Below are 19,800 nucleotides of genomic sequence, written 5' to 3' on the forward strand. Positions count from 1 at the left end.
ATACTATTTTATAAACTGACTGCATTTATCCAGTGTTCAACCAATTAAGAGCAATTTGCCATTTTATTTACTTGTAACTGAGCCTATGTCATCATTCCACTGCAAATTGATATACCCAGGTATTTGTATAAGCTGACTGATTCCAGTTGTGACTAACTGATATTTCGGTCATAGGGTACTGTTTTTCTGCATTTTGTTATGTGCACAATTTTAGATTCCAGTACTTTTTTTAAATGTATACTGCTGGATATTTATGGAGTTTTTTCAGATAGTCCTTTATTATAAATTACTGCATCGTCTGCAGAAAGCATGTAGTTACTATTAATATTATTACTATTAATATTAATATTATCTGCTAGGTCATTAATATACAACATGAACAGCAAGGGTCCTAACACACTTCCCTGGTGATCCAGACGCCACAGCCTGTGAAGTACTTACTGAAATGAAGAGCTTTGTGTTGGGGGAGTTACTCAGCAATGGGGTTGTCCAGCCTGGCCTCAACCTATGACGACATCTGTCCCCAAATCCATCACCCAATAGTTTACATCCCCTCCATCCTATAGCGTCCTCCCCATTCTCATTTCCTACCCTTTTTATTTGCAGCCCTCTGACAATGCATCTGCCCCTCTTGACCCGCTCCTCTCCTTTTTTTGCTCCCTTTTTCCCCACCTCCCTGCCCCATAACATCCTGATGCCACACCTGTTGCCAGTCTAGTCCCTGCACACTCACCAGACAGCATTCGTCTCTCCCCACCTGTTTCACTACTACCCTTTCCCCTTCTCCGCCCCCCTCCAGATTGTTACTTGCTTCCCACATGATTTTGCATTCTGGCCTGAGATTCTGGAGTTGGCAGTCATGTGTGCATGTGTGTGTGTGTGTGTGTGTGTGTGTGTGTGTGTGTGTGTGACATGTCCTCCTTACAGAAAGTAGCAATCTGTCTTTACCTACATTATATCACTGTTACATTTCATCTTTACAGAAAGTAGCAATCTGTCTTTTCATGCGATATGTCACTGTAATTCCAAATGGTCTTCAACAGTGTACATTTTTCTCATTTTAAAGTAATGATAATAGAATTGTTAACATAATGGAAGTTATACTTGTTACATCAATAATTCTCACCTTTGCATAATATGGGGATCCTGTGTCCGCATAACAATGTAGCAAAGTGCAGGTAAACCTGCAATGTGTAGCGCATGCCTGTGAAGGAAAAATAATGACCAATGAATGTGATACAAGGCTACCAATCAAGTGGTGCGCAAGCACCACACACACACACACACACACACACACACACACAGAAAGGTGGTGCACATTTAAGTTAACAAGAAAAATAATAAATGTTTAGGCAAATAGACTATCACTGTCACATAGTATCAGAGATTAGGCCTACTTCATAAGATTTTGGACCAAAAATCGTCACCTATGGAAACTAACTACAAAAAAGGTAAAAGTGCACTCGTGATGTTGTCCACTGTTGCTTTGCATGCTGATGTTGGTAACAACTTGTGTGCTGGACTATAGGAACTGAGTACAATGAATCACGAGTGACTTGCTAGAAGGATTGTGCACAATTTTCTATGTAGTAGTAGTAGCAGAGGGGTTTTGGGTGCACAACAGCAAGGTCTTCAGCGCACGTTCAGTAACATAGTGAGACGGGTGTCAAGAAAAATCTCTATGGTTAGTTGGTATAGTTCACAGTACCTTGTTCCTTTTGGTTAGACTTTAATTACAGTGCTGCAATTTTTGGCAAAACTGGAAGTAAGACATACATGTAGGCTAGGGTGTAGTGATGAACGTGTATCTTGGGCTTCACTAGAACAGTCTATAGCGGCAAATGTATTTTCATGTTGAGGTTAGTTGGCTTTGCCAACTCAAAAGCAAACTATCACACTAACCTAAAGTAGGCCTTGGGCTACACTACAGGTCATTCTGCCAGTACATTTAGTTTTTCCCACTCATCGAAGAAGTATGAAAATCAGTAATCAACCTTAAAATTTGTAACAAGCAGATCGGTAAAAGTTTTTCTGCTGCTCTCAATATGTACACATGTAATCAATTTTTTTTCTTCTGCCGAAAGACATCATTAGATTCAACAATTTCCATTGGTTACCATATGCTATCACCCAGTTGGTCATTGGCAATGACGAGCAGCAATTAAATGCCAACTTCAGCATGCAACACTAGAGCCACTGACAAAGTAAGTGCACTTCAGCTAAAAAATGTTACTTCGAGTTAAATCTGGAAGACTGTATATTAAAGATGTTGAAATTGATCATTGTCTCCCTATGTCCTCACAACAGATGGGCCCTCTCATCCAGGGGTCTCAGTGACATGCCCCTTCTTTCTAACGTTCCCCAATGTATCCCTTATTCCTTCCTGTGGAATGAACTCAAATTTCAAAAATCCAGGGCAGTTTATTGTACTTTTATATGGATCTATTAACAGTATGAAGAAATTCACATTGTGAAAGTTAAGTAATGGCAATTACATAGTTTTCTCTAGTGAATTTTCCTTTTGATGCACATAAAAAAATATGTAACTCTCAAAAACACACACTCAAACAAGTATGAATGATATAAAGAAATTTCAATAATAGAACTGCAAGGGAAGGCAGTTATGGTAATTTAATCCTTTTCTGCACAACAAAGAAAAAAATTAGATTTTTGTTTGAGTTATGTTATGCATATTATTGTTTAGCTTTTAATGGAAGGTCTCTGGGCAGTGTGCTAGGATTTTAAACTCAAAATCTCTCTTCAGCTTTTTGCTATGGTACAAAGTCTCTGTAAAAGTTGGTTTAGCAACTCACCAAATAATTGTGTTTTTCTAAGTCAATAGAAAATGTAAAGTTTCCTCATAAAAACATGATGCCTGAGTTCTGAGCCACAGTTGCAAAGACGAATGACAGTGCAGTGTGATTCTAATCTACTGTTACATGTTCCAAAAATACATGGCTGTTAGAAGTGATAACGGAAGCAGGATTATTCCATGAGGATGAATGTTTAGGATTTAAAATTTGGCACAAGAAAAATAGTTGGCTTGAATATCTGTATTTGATATTAAGGGATTCTTTTCCATTCAAGACCATGGTATTTCACTGATTCAATGAATTCAGAAATAAAAAAACGTGAAAACCAGTTACAGCATCTAGCAGTACGACATTTTATACTGACAAATCACAAACTGAAAAATTATTAAAAAACAATAGTAAATAAAATGATTGTAACAACAGTACCAGCAAATGGGACTGGTTAGTGAGACATCTGCATGTGTGACTGGTTAGTGAAACATTTGGTACAGCATCCAAGAACAGCTAATTTGCTACTGGAAGGGGTCTCAAAGTGGCAAATGGTAGGGGCAGATAAAAATTAAATTATGTAAACATGTTACAGTGGGTGTTGTGTGTAACAGATTTGTAGAAATGAACAGATCATCACAAGATAAGATGACGTAAAGGTCAGCATCAATCTACACAAAGACTAACATGTTGCAAGAGTGTCATCAAGTTAGAAACGTTCATAGCCCATGGATGCCTCAGTGTCTAATCCAGAAAATGGTGGCAAAGCACTATGAATTTCATGTGGTAAAGGTAGCATTCAGCATTACAGTAGAGTGAAGACTGTCAGGAGTGTATACCAATAATGATGTGTACTTTCTCCAGTGCAAGTGAACACATTGTCACAATCACACAGGTGTAAGGCAGGGTTGTAACCACTGATTAAGATGTTGGAATGTGTTATTCCAAACTATTTGCAGGAAATTGGAAATCTGACCTAATAGTAGTGGCTCCAGGTTAGAAAAACTGAAATTGGCTTTTGTTACAAACAAAAGAAATGACAATTACCTTTCCATGAATGCATATAGTGGAGGCTTTACAATAAGAGATGATGCACTGGACTACATAAGCTGATGAACACTTATTGAATATGTGAAGGTCCATAGAGTAATGCTGTGTAGTTTGTTACTGTATTATGGAACACATTTTCTTAAATTATAATTCTGACACTGCCAGCCTCCTTAGCTGAGTTGTCACTGCAGCTGACCACCTTGCAGAGGACCCGTCTTCAATTCCTGGAACTGGTAGGGATTTTTCCTTGGTGGTAACACTGGAACAGGGTGCACACAGTCTCATGATGCCAAATGAGGAGCTATTTGGCTGAGCATTAGTGTCTCAAAGTCACGAAAAGTGATAATGGCCAAGGGATCAGATGCTGACCCTACAATCCTCCATACCATGTCCAATGATGCCAATCGCTGAGGATAACATGGCAGTCAGAAGGTACTGGGGGACCTGCTAGGGCCTGTGAATGGAATTTTAAGTTACACTTACATAACGAAGACATTAATATTTTTGATCAGTACGTACTTTTTAAGTTTACTCTATAATCCATGGCACCAAGCGATTTTTCTCTTGTCACAGACAAAAGAAATCTGAATGACCTTTCCAAGAATGAAAATAATGAAGGCTTTATAAAGCTGATGTCAATGTCGATGTACTGGACCACATAAGCTGAAGTAAAATAATTAGTGAATATGTGAAGGTGAATATTTCGTAAAGTAGGATTTTGCATTCCCTTTTCAAAACTTTTGAAGTGTTTTTCCTACACAGAATTATTTGTACATTCATGAAACATTAAAACACTTAACAGGAGATAAGTATTAAGCTTTCAAGTTTTACTATGCAGAATTGTGTCAAACTGAAATTGAGATAGCACTGCACATTTATGTGACAGATTGCCAGACAGTTGGGCTGATTTAGTTAACATCTGCATTCAGCTGTGGCATTAGCCACTTTCTCAATATATCCAAGTACCTCAGCCTTATGACAAAAAGGTCTTGAAATGGAAATAGTACATAGACCTCTTTTGAAGAGGTACAGAAAACACTGAAATAAATTTGTAATATGAAGTTGCAACAAAGAGCATGGTGAAACTAACTTTTATCACAGATCAAGACAATATTCTGTAGGAAGATTCTAATACTGCTCTTTGCATTTCACAGGAAGCACTACTAATTTGGTCATCTGAGTTAGTCTAATGTATTATGCCCCACTGAAAGCTTCACCTTGAAAGTACCTTTCTTTACTCAGTAAGTTGTACTACAAAGTATGATTTGGGAAAGTAGAGGAGAAACCAGTTGGTGCACTAAAACTCTGAATTAGAATAGGGTGAGGGAGGGGGGCATGCTTTGGTGGATCAGCTGGTAGAATGTTTCTTGCAAAAGGCAAAGATCTGGATGCAACTCCTGATCTATCATACTATTTAACTGAGCTTTGAAGAGAGTTCATAGCCAAAAAATAGAGTTTTCTTGTTCACCATCAAAGAAATTAAGATGAAGAAAGTGTGGGGCAAATGTAAGTAACGTTCATCAGGTGTCATAGCAAATCAATGAATGTGTGAGCTACAAATTTCAAATGCTGCAATCAATGGAACTGAAATTCTATGCAAAAGTCCCCTTTTAATCAAACTATGTTTAGTTTTTGCAGTTAATTGCTTCCCAGGACTGGACCTGATCCTCATCTCAACTACTCTTCCTCCTCCATATTATTATTGTTCAAAAATGAATTTTAATATGCAACAAATGCAAATTCACCTCACACCATCCCACCTTCCTCCACTCTCTGGCTATAAAGTGATAAAGTGACAGAGCGTGGGAGTGGGGGGGGGGGGGGGAGGAGAGATTGAGTTTGATAGCTGCCTTCTCGTTTCTACAGACAGAGTAGTTTTGGTTCTTTCTTCTTTTTTTATTACAAAACTGAAGTTGAACAGAAAAAAATTCAAATACAAAAATTTTCATTTAAATTCATTTATAATCCAGGATGCTTTGAGGGCATAGGATGGAATAAATATTCAGTTATATGCAGCAGTGCATATTGGTATTAGAAATGTAAATGCAAAAGATAATCTCACAAGCTACTAGTGCTTCTCATTGATGCTGCAACACAGAACTTACTTGCCAAAACAGAAGTACCCAAATGCAAGCCCCAAGAACAATCCAAATGCATGGCGAGTTGCTGGGCTGGTGCTTGATGGATGGAAAACACTTCTAAATAGTGGTGCCAATGCCAGAGCAAGGAATTGGCTGACCAGGAAATTAACCTAAAAATTACAAATTACTGTTAATACCACAGTTACTAAACATTCAAGAAGTTTTTGTGAGTGCAAATTATGACAGAAGAAGGAAACATGTCTAACTATAGCAACATTATTTGTTCAGGGCCTCTGAGTTTCTGTTTAGTGGTCCAGATTAATACATAGCCCACAAATCATTTTTATCTGCATCTAGTAAAAAACATGCTATGATGGATTACTACTACATACAGCTTTATGAACAGTACATGTAGCTTATGAAAAACTTTCTTTTGCAAAATGCCTGAATCTACAAAAATTTTAACTGTACTTCAGTTCGACCTATACAATGTGCACATTCTCTCTAATTTTATCTTTATGACAGGAAGTGATACATCAGTTTAATATTGTACATGCTTCTTCTAAATAATACTCTAGTAACATCATAATTTTGCAATGAAAGAAAATAAAATGTATATACTATAATGATAGATTACTGCTCACCAAACAGGAGAGGCACTAAGCAATAGATAGGAATGTAGAAAGGACAAAAAAAATTTACTTGTAGCATCAGATGGCAGTGTTGGGCTGGCCTCTGCTCATGACCTCTTATTTGGTTAGTAGTAATTGTTCTCATACAGGTAAAATTTTATCATTCAAGATGTAATACTGTATTCCATATATATCATTCTGATTTTATTTTGAATTTTATATCAATGTAAACAAAAACCATGCAAACAAGTATTACATCAAACAGAAAGAACAGAGAAATAAAGATACTAATACTGCATTGACAGACAATACAGCAAAGCAGAGTGAAAATCATGAGGATCAAGATTGCAATAACACTTCAGTTTTTGAAAATTGATCTACAAAGTAGAGCTTGAAATGTCATAGACAGGAGACATACTGACAATTCTTGTTTTTGAAATTTTGACTTATTTTTTTTGCGTTTGCTAAGCCTTGATTTGTGCATAGTTCTGTAGATAGTGATAGCATTAATAAGTTCATGCAGCACCGTTGATGCCTCACTTTGATTAGTGAATCTGTTGTAGCCAACAGGAGATTAATGTTTGACTAAAAAGTGAAAAACTTGTTGCTCAAGATGGAAAAAAGAGCATAGGTCTCGTTCAAGAACATTTTCACATTTATTTTACCACACAATAGACTCTATTGTGTGAAACATACACCACCAAGGTTTAAATTAATGACAGTGCAAAAGAGTCTAAATACAAAAATCAAGACATCAGAGAATTTAATGAAATATGACATAATCTTCATCTTGGGAAGACACTGTTGTTAAGTTAATGGGAATGTAAAACATCTCTTTCCAAATCATGATGATTAATTGTAAAAATGATCCATGAAACATGAAACTTAACCAACAAACTAACTAAAAATAATACTTTTTAGTCTTTTATTTGCTGGATGGTAATCACTGTTTTACTGTTACAATTAGCAGTTTTGGCAGTCACCTGCAGCCACCAAAACTAGAAATGTAAATAACATTATATAAGGAGAAGACTAAAGTGTCATACCACTTATAGCAGCACAATATGCCTCATAAAACGGGTGCACATACTTCTTGTCATGTAACAATGGTATCATACTTTCAGTCTTCTTCTTCTATGTTGCTATACATTTTTAGTTCATTTAGTTTTCTTTTACACCTGATGATGGCTATAGAAAAAAGGCAATACTGCTAAGTGTTATCAATAGATGTGTATGCAGATGTACATGAAGTAATAAAAAAGAAAATAAGAGAATGCTGAAACTGTCAGTACAGTTCTTCCTCAAAATCCTGCTAAATCTATTATGATGCAGTAAGCTCACTTGAGCACTGCTCATTTCACCACACAAATTAGTGGTAAGTGACAAGGAAAGGAATTTGCTTATTAGGCTCTGTATACTATACAGGATGTAAGAATACAACACTGACAAACTTTAAGAGATTGTAGTGAGAGTCTTGAGGAACACAATGAGAACAGGAAGCCATCTCTGAAAATAATGTCCAAAGATGCTACAGAGCATCAAAATATATGGACTAATGCCAACTGCTAGGCCATACTTTTGGCAGATTAATTGGTGTTGTTGACAGTTCTTTGTAGGTGTTGAGGGAGGGTGGGAAGTGACTAGACTTGGAAGTATGGGTTATTTTTAATATTTAGGAAGACAAGTGATGACTTGTAAGAAGCCATAAAGAAGTTCCATACCCCAGTTAAAAGCCTATATAATATCATCATCATCATCATCATCGACATTTAAGACTGATTATACCTTTCAGCTTGCAGTCTGGAGCATAGCCCCCTTATAAAATTCCTCCACTATCCATAATACTGACTATTAAATCATTTCCCTAAAATAAAAACACCTGACTACATTATAAGTTTTCCTTTCCCTGGGAGCGATAAGGGGGAGGCTGCTGCAGCAATAAGTTGACAAACAAACAAACATTTGGTGCCAAAGGAGTCCTATTCTCACAATTTAACGCTCTCTAGTGTTCTTGGATGACGTTTCAAGACATAGTTTCCCACTCAGATTTGTTCTTCAAGATACCCTCAGGAAGCCCTCCAAGTCAGGCAAAATCATTTTGGTAAATTATGTACATTAGATACTGAAGGCAGAGTTCCTCCATTACTGGTGACAACAAGAATGTGTAAAGATCCAAATTTCACTTTTAAGTTGTGTGAGATAAATTAGGCATGTTTCCACGTAACAGCAATGAATCACATCCTTAAGAAGATTTAATATGTCAAGATAATATTAATTACACAAGAACAATGAAATCTTTAGCTCATTTGTTAAGAATAATTCAGTAAAATGACTCTTCACTGACAAGAGGTCATACTTTTTGGTGTCACTGTGATCATTATGAAGTACAGTGGATCAACAGGCTTTAATGGTGTTGAACTGATTCAAGATGGCAGATATTGTACACTGAATCAACAAAGAAACTGGTATACGCATGTTTATTTGAATATAGAGATATGCAGACAGGCAAAACATGGCACTGTGGTCGGCAACACTTACATAAGACAAGTGTTTGGTGCAGTTGTTACGTTGGTTAGTGCTGCTACAATGGCATGTCATCAAGATTTAAGTGAGTTTGAACATACAAGCAAAGGGATACCGCATCTCTGAGGTAGTGTTGAAGTGGGAATTTTCCTGGATGACAAATTCACGAGAGTAATGTGAATAACAGGAACCCAGTAAAACATCAATTCTCTGACACTACTGCAGCCAGAAAAAGATCCTGCAAGAACGGGACCAACGAAAGCTGAAGAGGATCACTCAACATGACAGAAGTGCAATCCTTCCATAAACTGCTGCAGATTTCAATGCTGGGTCCTCAACAAGTGTCAGTATGTGAACCATTAAACAAAACATCATTGATATGTCTTTTGGAGTCGAAGACCGACTCATGTACTCTTGATGACTGCACGACACACGTTTTACACCTCGCCTGGGCCCGTCAACATCAGCATTGGTCTGTTTAGGACTGGAAACATACTGCTTGGTCAAATGAGTCTCATTTCAAGTTGTATCGAGCAGATGGATGTGTACAGGTATGGAGACAACAACATGTGTCCATGGACCCTGCATGTCAACAAGGGACTGTTAAGCTGTTGGAGGCTATGTAATTGTGTGGGGCCTGTGCAGTGATACGACTGACAGGTGACATGTAAATAAGCATTCTGTCTGATCACCTGCATCCATTCATGTTCATTGTGCATTCCGAAGGACTTGGGCAATTCCAGGAGGACAATGCGACAGCCCATGCGTACAGAACTGCTTCTAAGTGGCTTCAGGAGCACTCTTCTGAGCTTAAACACTTCCGCTGGCAACTAGACTCCCCAGACATTAACATTATTGAGTACATCTGGGATGCCTTACAATGTGCTGTTCAGAAGAGCTCTCCACCCCCTTGCACTCATACGTATTTATGAATAGCCCTCCATGATTCACAGTGTAAGTTCCCTCCAGCACTACTTCAGATGTTAGTCGAGTTCATGCCACGTAGTGTCGCAGCACTTTTGAGTGTTCGCAGGGTCCCTACACGATATTAGGCAGATGTACCAGTTTCTTTGGTTTTTCAGTGTAAAATAAGTTGGGAATGACTAAGAGAAAGCTAGAAATTTTTACTTCTAATTGTTGAGTTGGGTTATGGCAGACAGTTAAGTACATCCAGATGAACTATACATAATTAGCTGGAAATGGTAAATGCGAATTGTTAAGTTTTCATTTTTTAGAAATACGTTAAAGGCATGTTGGATGGCAAATAAGATGGACAGTTCACTATCTGACAGTTCATCTTCGTGTACCTATGTGCTGTACACAAATTTCTCCCGTTTACTTGATCATTGGCAAGTTATTTCACAAGGCTTCGATTCATAAACTTCGATCTGTTTATAGCTGGGAAGAATTTTACTAAAAGGACGGATCAGTTGATAGGACACATCCTGAGGCATCAATAAATCGTCACTCTGGGAATGAAGGCAGTATGTTCGTGTAGGGGGGGGGGGGTGAAATTTATAAGGTTGACTACGGGAAGCAGATTTAAAATGGATGTACAGGTAGCTTGTAGTAGAAGTGAAGTGAAGTGGCTTGCACAGGATACACTAATGTGGAGAGCTGTTACAAACCAGTCTTGGGACTTCCGACAGCAACAATAACAACACAATTGTTAATGTCATTCAATGGCCACAGTCCGCGCAGAATACTGTGGCCAGTATACGCGCAGTCGGCGGGGCACGCAAAGGGAGTGTGGCAGTGGTGAGGATTACGAGCAGGTACTATAGAGGACACAATGGGGGGGGGGGGGGGGGGGACGTCATTCTAAACTAAAGCCTGCGCTCACATTTTTTGTAAATATTAAGTAAAGGCCATCCACACCTACTGCCACCTCTGCTGCAATGAAATGAAATAATCGTGTGGAATTGTTGGCCGGGAGGCCCCTTTCGGAGGAGTTCGGTCGCCGTATTGCTAGTCTTTTTAGGTGACGCCACATCGGCGACTTGCCGGGAATCGAACCCGGACCCTCTGCGTGGTAGGGGCTAACGCTATCTCTACGCCAAGGAGACGGACATCTCTTGTGTAATTAGTATCTAAAAATAAGTCCGCTGAAAATGCAGCGATTTATTTTCACTTGGCTTGTCAACGGTTTGTAACTTTCAGAGAAGCGTCGAGAATGGTGAATTTTGAGCGAAACCTACATATTTCTCTTGCTGCCATATTAAAATTTGCTTCTTTTGCCAAAACGCAGCGGAGTTTACACAGTGTCACCTAACATTTTGTGCAGCCGCAATTGCAAGAGAATTCTGAAACAGTTTTATGAAGTTTATTAAGCGAGGAAATGCAAGGTCAGTAGCAACTTTGATAGAACTGGATGTGGCAGACGTTAGGTCCTTCTTGGTACAGCCGGTTGGGCATGAGTTACATTTGAAGAGATGCCAGGTCGTATGAAATTCACCGCATTCGCACAGTGTTGTGTGGGGTGGGTGCAATATTCTGGTGCAACTCCATTCCAGAATATTTCAAGTTTCCTGTCAGCTTGTTTATTTTTCAGATGAAATGAACACACTTGCGTTTTCTTAGGATTGGGTGCGAGTTGATTCCTTTCATAGAAAGTACCAAGCTGTTGTAGACCGTGTGCAAACATTATCCCTACATCTTCAAACCGATTGCCCTGGGCAGCAAGAGCAAGGTCATCTACATATATGAAGCTTTTGCGTCCTTGAGTCTGTCGTTAGTGGAACAACATAGCAGATAACGAAATTTTGAATAATAACCATACGGTAAAATACTCTCCTCTTCGCTTTCTATCATTTGCCGAAATTTCGATACCTCAAACTGTTTTTGAAATATGAGGAGTGTTATGGATATTTCACTCTGGTTTTATCGCTGGCGCGGCACAGTCGCAAATGAGTGTGGTAAATCAGATCGATTTTATCGTGACTGGTGACAGATACAGAAAAGTCTAAAGAAAAATTAGATATGTTTGTTAAGTTTTATGTGCAGCAACATATTGTGTAATACGCACTACGCGCAAAAATCAAAGCGACCCCTGTTTTTCATTGCAAACTTTTTCGAATTTCGCGCAGTGTGTTACATTTATGTAAATATACCAATAACCATAACCATAACCATTAACGAAATGACGCGCATATCATCTTGAACCTGACATACAACGCTATAATTACGCAAAAAGTAACTTTTATACCGAATAGTTTCTGTAAAATCGTTTGGGAAAGATTGCTTGGCGTGCGCCTTGATTCGATCAACGGCGACCGAACGAATGATGTCTAACACCGAATGAGCACGCCGGCGCTTTGGACGAAAATTCGTCACTACGCGCGTCGGCCACTGTATCCTGTGCGGACAATCACAGGTTCAAGATTACAGTTTTAAGCTCTCCGATAATATAAAACTGCGATATCATATTAACATAAAAATTCCTACACTGGTAACATCAAATACGGCTACAGTGTTTTGGTTCATAATATCGTATAAAATCAGAGTAGTCCTGGATTAACAAGAAACTGCACAAGAAGTGAATCATGGATGAGTGTCACAGTAACGCTGAAACCCTAACTGAGAAACGGAAACAAATATATATAAGGAATAAAATTACATTACTTATCTGTATTTTTTTTATTTATGTATCTCTATGCGTAAATATTTTGGAGTGCAAGTTCCATGTCTAGTCCGAATAAAAGCTCTTCGCTATGGTCTGGTGAAGCAGTTCATTCATGTGCATAACGTATTACCTATAATGAAGGGAAGTCCTCAAGACGTTGATCAACTGTCTGTAAACTGGGAAAGTTCGTATTGTACACGTATTTGTTTAATGTGACCACTAGTGTTATTCTGAATTCATTTTCTAGTCCAAACACTCTGCTGAAAGTCGCAGGTGAGGAAGGCTGGATTGTTAAATGAACAGAGAACATATGAGCCCCAGTGAAAATGTTTTTTAGAGCTTCTGCTGTTTATCAATGGTGAAATTTCTCGATGTTATTTGAACATAATCGCCGCATACAGACAAAAAGAACAAATAAAGGTTATCTGAAAAAATAAATTCTCGAATTAAACAAGTATTTGTTAAATGTGCTTTTTAGTTTCAAAGTCGTTCACCCAAAGTATTTCAATTCCGTCTTCTTTGAAACTGGACAACAGATAAGGCCAATGTTTTCGTACGACAGTGTACTGTGGCAAAGTTGTGACTTCAAACAATATATATATATATATATAGAGATTAAAACTGTGTCGAAAAGGAACTCGAACCCGGTACCCTGTAAGTTCCAGTCTCACTCCGGCAAACAGTTTAATTTGCGATGAAGATTCAACGTAATGAATAAGAAAATTTCACCATTTTTGAAAAATTCATGTACATAACGCCATAGCAGTGTTTGTCGTCAGGGTTGAGCTGTGTTACCCTTCATTAAATTATCACCTCGTTTACATGGGGCTCGCAAAACCGGATTTCGTAAACCGATTTCCCAATACCGCTGCTGTGTGAACATGTAAACACTTCAAAATCGATTCTGGCAGTCCGCTTCTAATTGCAGGTTTTCCAGTTGCGCAATCGATTTTCGCTCCCGTGCAAACGCAACCGGTTTTGAAAAGTGCTTGGTCAGGTTTCGTCTCGTTTTTTAAAAAAGAAAATTGGCTAATACGGATGGACTGGCTTTTTGTACAGTGAAGGATACGTATAAGTATTAGATTGAAGCTGTTTATATCTCGTCTAATTGAAGAAAAGTAGTGATTGCACTGACTAACTGTAACAGCTGTTTGTATGAGCCTTATTTTATTGGGCTAGCAAAACCGCTTCAGACCTTAACATGTGCACCAAACAGTGAAAAACGGGTTTCAAAATTCGGTTTCAGTCTTTAGGAAGACATGTCGCATATAAACCTAGTGAATATACTCTCTCACGTGTGACTGCTTCTCTTAGACCGCTAAAATGACTACGGTACAACTGGCGCTCCGATGAAATCGGTCGATATGGTTGTGGTAACAAACTGATCTATAGCTTAGCCCAAGGTCTTTATTAGGTTGTGAGGTGATAATTTGATTGTGAGCTGGCTAAGCCAACGAATTTGAATGCCTACTAAAGTGTGCGACAACAGATTGATCTGTAGCATAATTTAATGTTGGTACGACATTTAATCGGTCGACTTCAGCCGAACGCCGGTTCCACGGTACTTATTTTAGTTGCTCGTATCTTGGTTTTAAACCAACATTTAAGCCCTTTGACGGACGGCGAAAAGCCAAGTTTCTGTCATTAAGCACTAGGCGATACAGAGCCGACAATTATACTTTTATTTCGTTTATGTAGAAGAAAATCAAATACTGCAGAGAATTGAACGACTTCTTGTGTTAGTATTACACATACAGTAGTACAACAGTTAGCCATACTTCTTATCTCTCCCCAACTGAGAAAGTTTGGAGCATTATGGGCAGGGTCTTCCATCCATCTCTGGATTGACGATCTAACGCTTCAGTTGGACATAATTTGGTACGATATCCCTCAGGAGGTCATCCAACAAGTCTATCAATCAATGCCAAGCCGGATAACTGCTTGCATAAGGGCCAGAGGTGGCCCAACGCTTTATTGATTTGATCAATTTGTAAAGCTCTTTCTCTTAAATAAAGCATCCGGTTTTTCTGAAATTGTAACCATTTATTTGACTGTACATGTACATCACATTTACCGATTTCCGTCCCATATAGATAATTCCTTCCTGGTGCGTCGCTTTTTTCTGTCTTAAGAAAGTATTTTTAAACGTCTTACCAAGAGCCCCAATAACAACTAATGTGAGGAATGTGTGGGGGGGGGGGGGGGGGGTGCCAGATTATGTATCCTTTGCTTGGTAAAATATTCTCGAAACGGTCGTCCTCGTGGCACAGAAAATATTTGTGGAAATTAGTAATCAGACAGTGAAGGCTGTAAATTCCTTGGTATGCACTTGTTAGAAATCTTCGATAGGAGAGTCACGTTAACTTGGAATGCAGGAAAATAAGTAGTACATTGTACTTAGTCAATCAGCTGTCCAAAGCAATAAGCTATAAAACGCTGAAACAGTGCATTACTGTACAGTTTGCCTATTTATAAACAATGGAAAAAAACAGAGATTGTGTTGCTGGTGTACTCTTCAACAGCAAACTGGTGCTACTAAAGAGGGCTGTTAGCCTGACACATGGCGCTGGGTGAAAGGTGACCTGTCTAAGAATAGAACCGGAGCCAATTAAAAGACATTAACCTGTCTTACAACATTAGAAAGACCTCGGCTGTAAACAGTGATAAGTAGATTATTTTGAAAACTGCACAGTAAAGTTTCAATAAATTCCCCTAAATAAGATACTTCACGTACATCCAGTGAGATTTATTTATTCTCGTGAGTAATTGTTTTCAAATATTTCAACAGTAATGACGTTTTGGTATCGTAAATTCTATCCAAAATTTTATTCTAAAAATACGTCACTCGTTATTTAACAATGTTTATTGCAAACTGCGTGCACTTAACATTGACTTACAATGTTTACTTGCTGGACACGTTAAGGAAACATTACCGTGAAACCTCTCCAATATACAGATTTAAAAGGTCCGCATTGTTTCGGTTTATGATACCGTAAGACATGCATTACCAATTTTTTAAATAATGAAGTATGACAATGTAAAAATTAATCTATTATTTAGCACAATGTTAAGGTTGGCTCTTGACGTCTCTCATAATACTGAAACTTCCTGGCAGATTATAACTGTGTGCCGGACCGAGACTCGAACTCGGGACCTTTGCCTTTCGCGGGAAAGTTTTCTGCCAACTGAGCTACTCAAGCCGCAAAAGGCAAAGGTCCCGAGTTCGAGTCTCAGTCCGGCACACAGTTTTAATCTGCCAGGAAGTTTCATATCAGCGCACACTCCGCTGCAGAGTGAAAATCTCATTCTGGTCTCATAATACCGTCATGTAAACAATGGTGGAGGACACAATACTGTTTCCTTGCGTAAAGGAGTATTTACATTTACCTTATTGGCAACAAATTTTGAAGGGCATTTGCGTTCAGGAACATATTAAGGATCTTTATGCAACTCGTAGTTAATGCATCCACATAATCCTCAAATTTGTACTAAACGTTCCTGAAAAGCATTTTTATAGGGCGAACACTGCACATGTTATTATACTACTACTTAGCACCCATGTTTTTTGCACTTAATACCACTGTTTACATGCACACGTCCTGACCAAAATTTCCATTAGTGACCATCTGAAATTTGAGACAGAGCTGCCATTTCTCGTTTTATCGTGAAGTTACTAACTAATATGAATAAAGGACATCATGTATCACGTTTCTTATCGAGTATCGCTTACCACTGTTTTCAGAGGTGGTCTTCGTAGTATACATATTTTGTAATGCACCGAAATTTGGTTAAGAAGCGTGTATGCTAAGATATGTCACAAAAATTTCCACTTTCAGAAAAATACACGAAATACTGGACAGAAGTTGGTAACAATAGGTGTTGACAGATTGAAGCAGATGACAGAACAAGTGAGAAAACTGCGTTCGTGTACGGTACACAATGACGTTAAGTATAATAAAATATAGCAGTGCAGAATGCTGTCGTATGAAATAGAATGTTCCGTGAAGTCAAAGTCTTTCTCTTAGCTTCCTACCTAACCACCACTTTGGAAATCGGGGCTTCCTGAAACTGACCCGCAAGTTTTTGAACCGATCATTTCAAATGGGACTGCTGCGCGTGAGCGACCAAAGAGCAACTTTCCACCCCAATCTAGCTTTCGGGCTCCGCTACCGATCAGTCCGTCATCATACCCACCTTTCTTCCGCGTTAGTTCACACATTTACCGAAAGAGTTCGTATTAGATCCGCAAGTCTTAACCGCTGTTCGTAGCTCATACTGCCAACTTTCCTTCAGTCCGGACATATGCGAAGCCAAGCGAACCGGAGACCCATTTTAAACAAAATATTTTCTTGAACGTAAATGTCTTTATTCAATAAAAGAACTCTGAAGCACTTAAGCTCTCTGTGCTGGACTATAAAACCAAATTATACACGACAGCAAAATCTTCAAGCTATTATAGGATGTAGATGTTTTGTAAGCAGTGAAAGAAGCGGTAAAATTAGCTATAGATTGTGATATAATCTGTGGTGGAGGATAAAAATTGTAATTCAGAAGCACATATAAACATTTGCAAGCCACTTATATTAAATTTCAATTAACTTATGTATTAACCTTTGTATCTTAATATGACTTGTATTAAACCTTTGTACAGAGATATATGTAGCAACATTGTACATTTGTTTGATGACTATGTGGGGACCTCAGCATCAATGACGCGAAATATCACACAAATAAACTCGCAGGAGGAATGTCTTTGTCACTCGAGCCTTCCGCATTTCGATGTTGGCAACTGTATTGCATGCATGCAACCTGTCTGTGTCCTCCGTTTTTAGTAATGTTGTTAATCAATGCGGTTGAGTAGGAACAATAAACTTGTAATGTTAGGTTTCAACATCAGTAGTGTCGGGCCAGACACAGTCACGTTGTTTAAATATCTGGACACAACGTTGCAAAGCGATATGAAACTGGAAGAGCATGTGAGGACTGCGATAGGGAAGGCGAATGGCCCTTCGATTTATTGGGAGAATTTTGGGAAAGTGTCGTTCGTCTGTAGAGCAGACTGCACATAGGGCACTACTGCGACTTATTCTTGAGAATTTCTCCAGTGTTTAGGATCCGCACCAGGACGGGTTAAAATAAGTCACCGAAGCAATTCAGAGGTGGGCTGCTAGATTTGTTATCGGTAGGATCTAACAAAAAGCAAGGGTTACTGAAATACTTCGGAAACTGAAATGAGAAACCCTGGAGGGAAGGCGGTGTTCGTTTCAAAGAGCACTGTTGAGAAAATTTAGAGAACAGACATTTGAAGATGACTGCAAACCAATTTTTCTGCTACAAACATACATTTCGCGCGAGGAACACGAAGATACAAGAAATTAGGGCTCATACGGAAGTGTATATACAGTCGCGTTTCCCTCTTTCTCTTTGCGAGTGGGACAGGGAAGCGAATGACTAGTAACGGTACGGAATACCCTCCGATACGCATCGTAGGTGGCTTGCGGAGTATGTAAGTAGATACCGGGTGACAGGTATTGAACTAGATGAAAAAAAAAATAAACGTAAATTTTTTAAACTCATCAGTCTGGAACCGCGCGAGCACTACGGTTGCTGGTTCGAATCCTGCCTCGGGTTATGGATGTATGAGATGTCCTTAGTCTAGTTAGGTTTAAGTAGTTCTGAGTTGTATGGGACTGATGACCTCAGATGTTAAGTCCCATAGTGCTCAGAGCCATTTGAACCATTTGTTACAAACTACGGCGTGCACACACTTTATTCAACATGTCAACGTCAGATGTTAGGATTTAGGTTATGACATATTAGATATGCCTCCCATCATTGGCGGTGACGTGGCGCAGACGAATCGCGAAATTCTGCATGACCCGCTGAAGTGTCAGAACATCGATGCTGCCGATGACCTCCTGGATGGCTGTTTTCAGCTTTTCAATAGGTTTCGGGTTATTGCTGTACACCTTGTCTTTAATGTAGCTCCACAAAATGGTGTCATATGTGTTCACATCCGTAGAATATGGCAGCCAATCGAGGCCTGCGCCAGTGGCCTCTGGGTACTCCAGATCCAGAATGCGGTCCCCTAAGTGCTCCTCCAGCACATCAAAGTCTCTCCTGTTTAGGTGGGGTTGAGCTCCGTCCAGCACGGACCATATCTCGGCGAAATCAGTGTCACTTTAGATAATGGGAATGAAATCATCTTCCAAAACCGTCACGTACCGTTCGGTAGTTACCGTGCCATCAAGGAATACAGCACCAATTATTCCGTGACTGGACATTGCACATCACACAGTCAGCCGAAGAGGGTGAAGAGACTTCTCGATCGCGAAATGCGAATTCTCAGTCCCCCACCAAATGCGTCAATTTTGCTTATGACGAACCCATGCGAATGAAAGTGGGATTCGTCGCTAAACCGAATCGTAAAGCGCTTAAGAATTCCCATCATGCCCGCGGCCAACCGTGCAGTTTGAATGTCCTAACGCGAACCGTTCAGAAGTTATGACGATTTTATTTCATATAGTTCACTAATAGTTAGGTTGTATGTAACTGCTGATGTCGCAATAAATTCATGTTAACTTATTGGTATCCAGCTTTATTCCACACGCTTCACACTCCGGAATTCTTATAACTACAAGCAAAACGAAATGTAAATGGATAAAAAAATTAATAAAAAACCTCGAGTATCCTTGTAAACGATTCACGTCGCAATTGTAAACATAAGAGCAGCGAAACTACAGTAAATGTAATAGAATCGTAACTACAGCTTGCATAGGCACATATAAGGCATCAATATTTTCAAGCTCCCTCTGAGAATGGAACTGGAGGAATCTCAGTATATCATAGACTGAAAGTCCGCGGCTCGTGGTCTTGCGGTAGCGCTCTACTTCCCGCACATGGGGTCCCGGGTTCCTTTCCCAGCGGATCAGGGATTTTCTCTGCCTCGAGATGACTGGGTGTTGTGTGTCTTTTTCATCCTCACTCGCAAGTCGCGGCGTTAATGAACTTGTGGAGCGGCGGCCGAACCGCCCCGCGAGGGGTCTCCCGGCCATCAATGCTATACGCTCATTATTATAGATTGAAAAATA

At 39.2% G+C, this 19,800-nt stretch overlaps 1 protein-coding gene across 2 annotated transcripts in view; it reads right to left on the reverse strand.

Moving 5' to 3' along the window:
* Positions 1-19,800, reverse strand: part of LOC126336932 (lysophospholipid acyltransferase 6) — a 143,783-nt gene that overhangs the window by 32,817 nt on the left and 91,166 nt on the right. For both annotated transcript variants that reach the window (XM_050001105.1, XM_050001106.1), the window contains exons 2-3: positions 5,957-6,102; positions 1,127-1,204 (exon numbers count right to left, since the gene is read on the reverse strand). In XM_050001105.1, the coding sequence (XP_049857062.1) occupies positions 1,127-1,204; positions 5,957-6,102 (224 nt within the window). The remainder of the gene's footprint in view (positions 1-1,126; positions 1,205-5,956; positions 6,103-19,800) is intronic.

Source organism: Schistocerca gregaria, chromosome 2, assembly GCF_023897955.1.
Source record: "Schistocerca gregaria isolate iqSchGreg1 chromosome 2, iqSchGreg1.2, whole genome shotgun sequence".
NCBI lineage: Eukaryota > Metazoa > Arthropoda > Insecta > Orthoptera > Acrididae > Schistocerca > Schistocerca gregaria.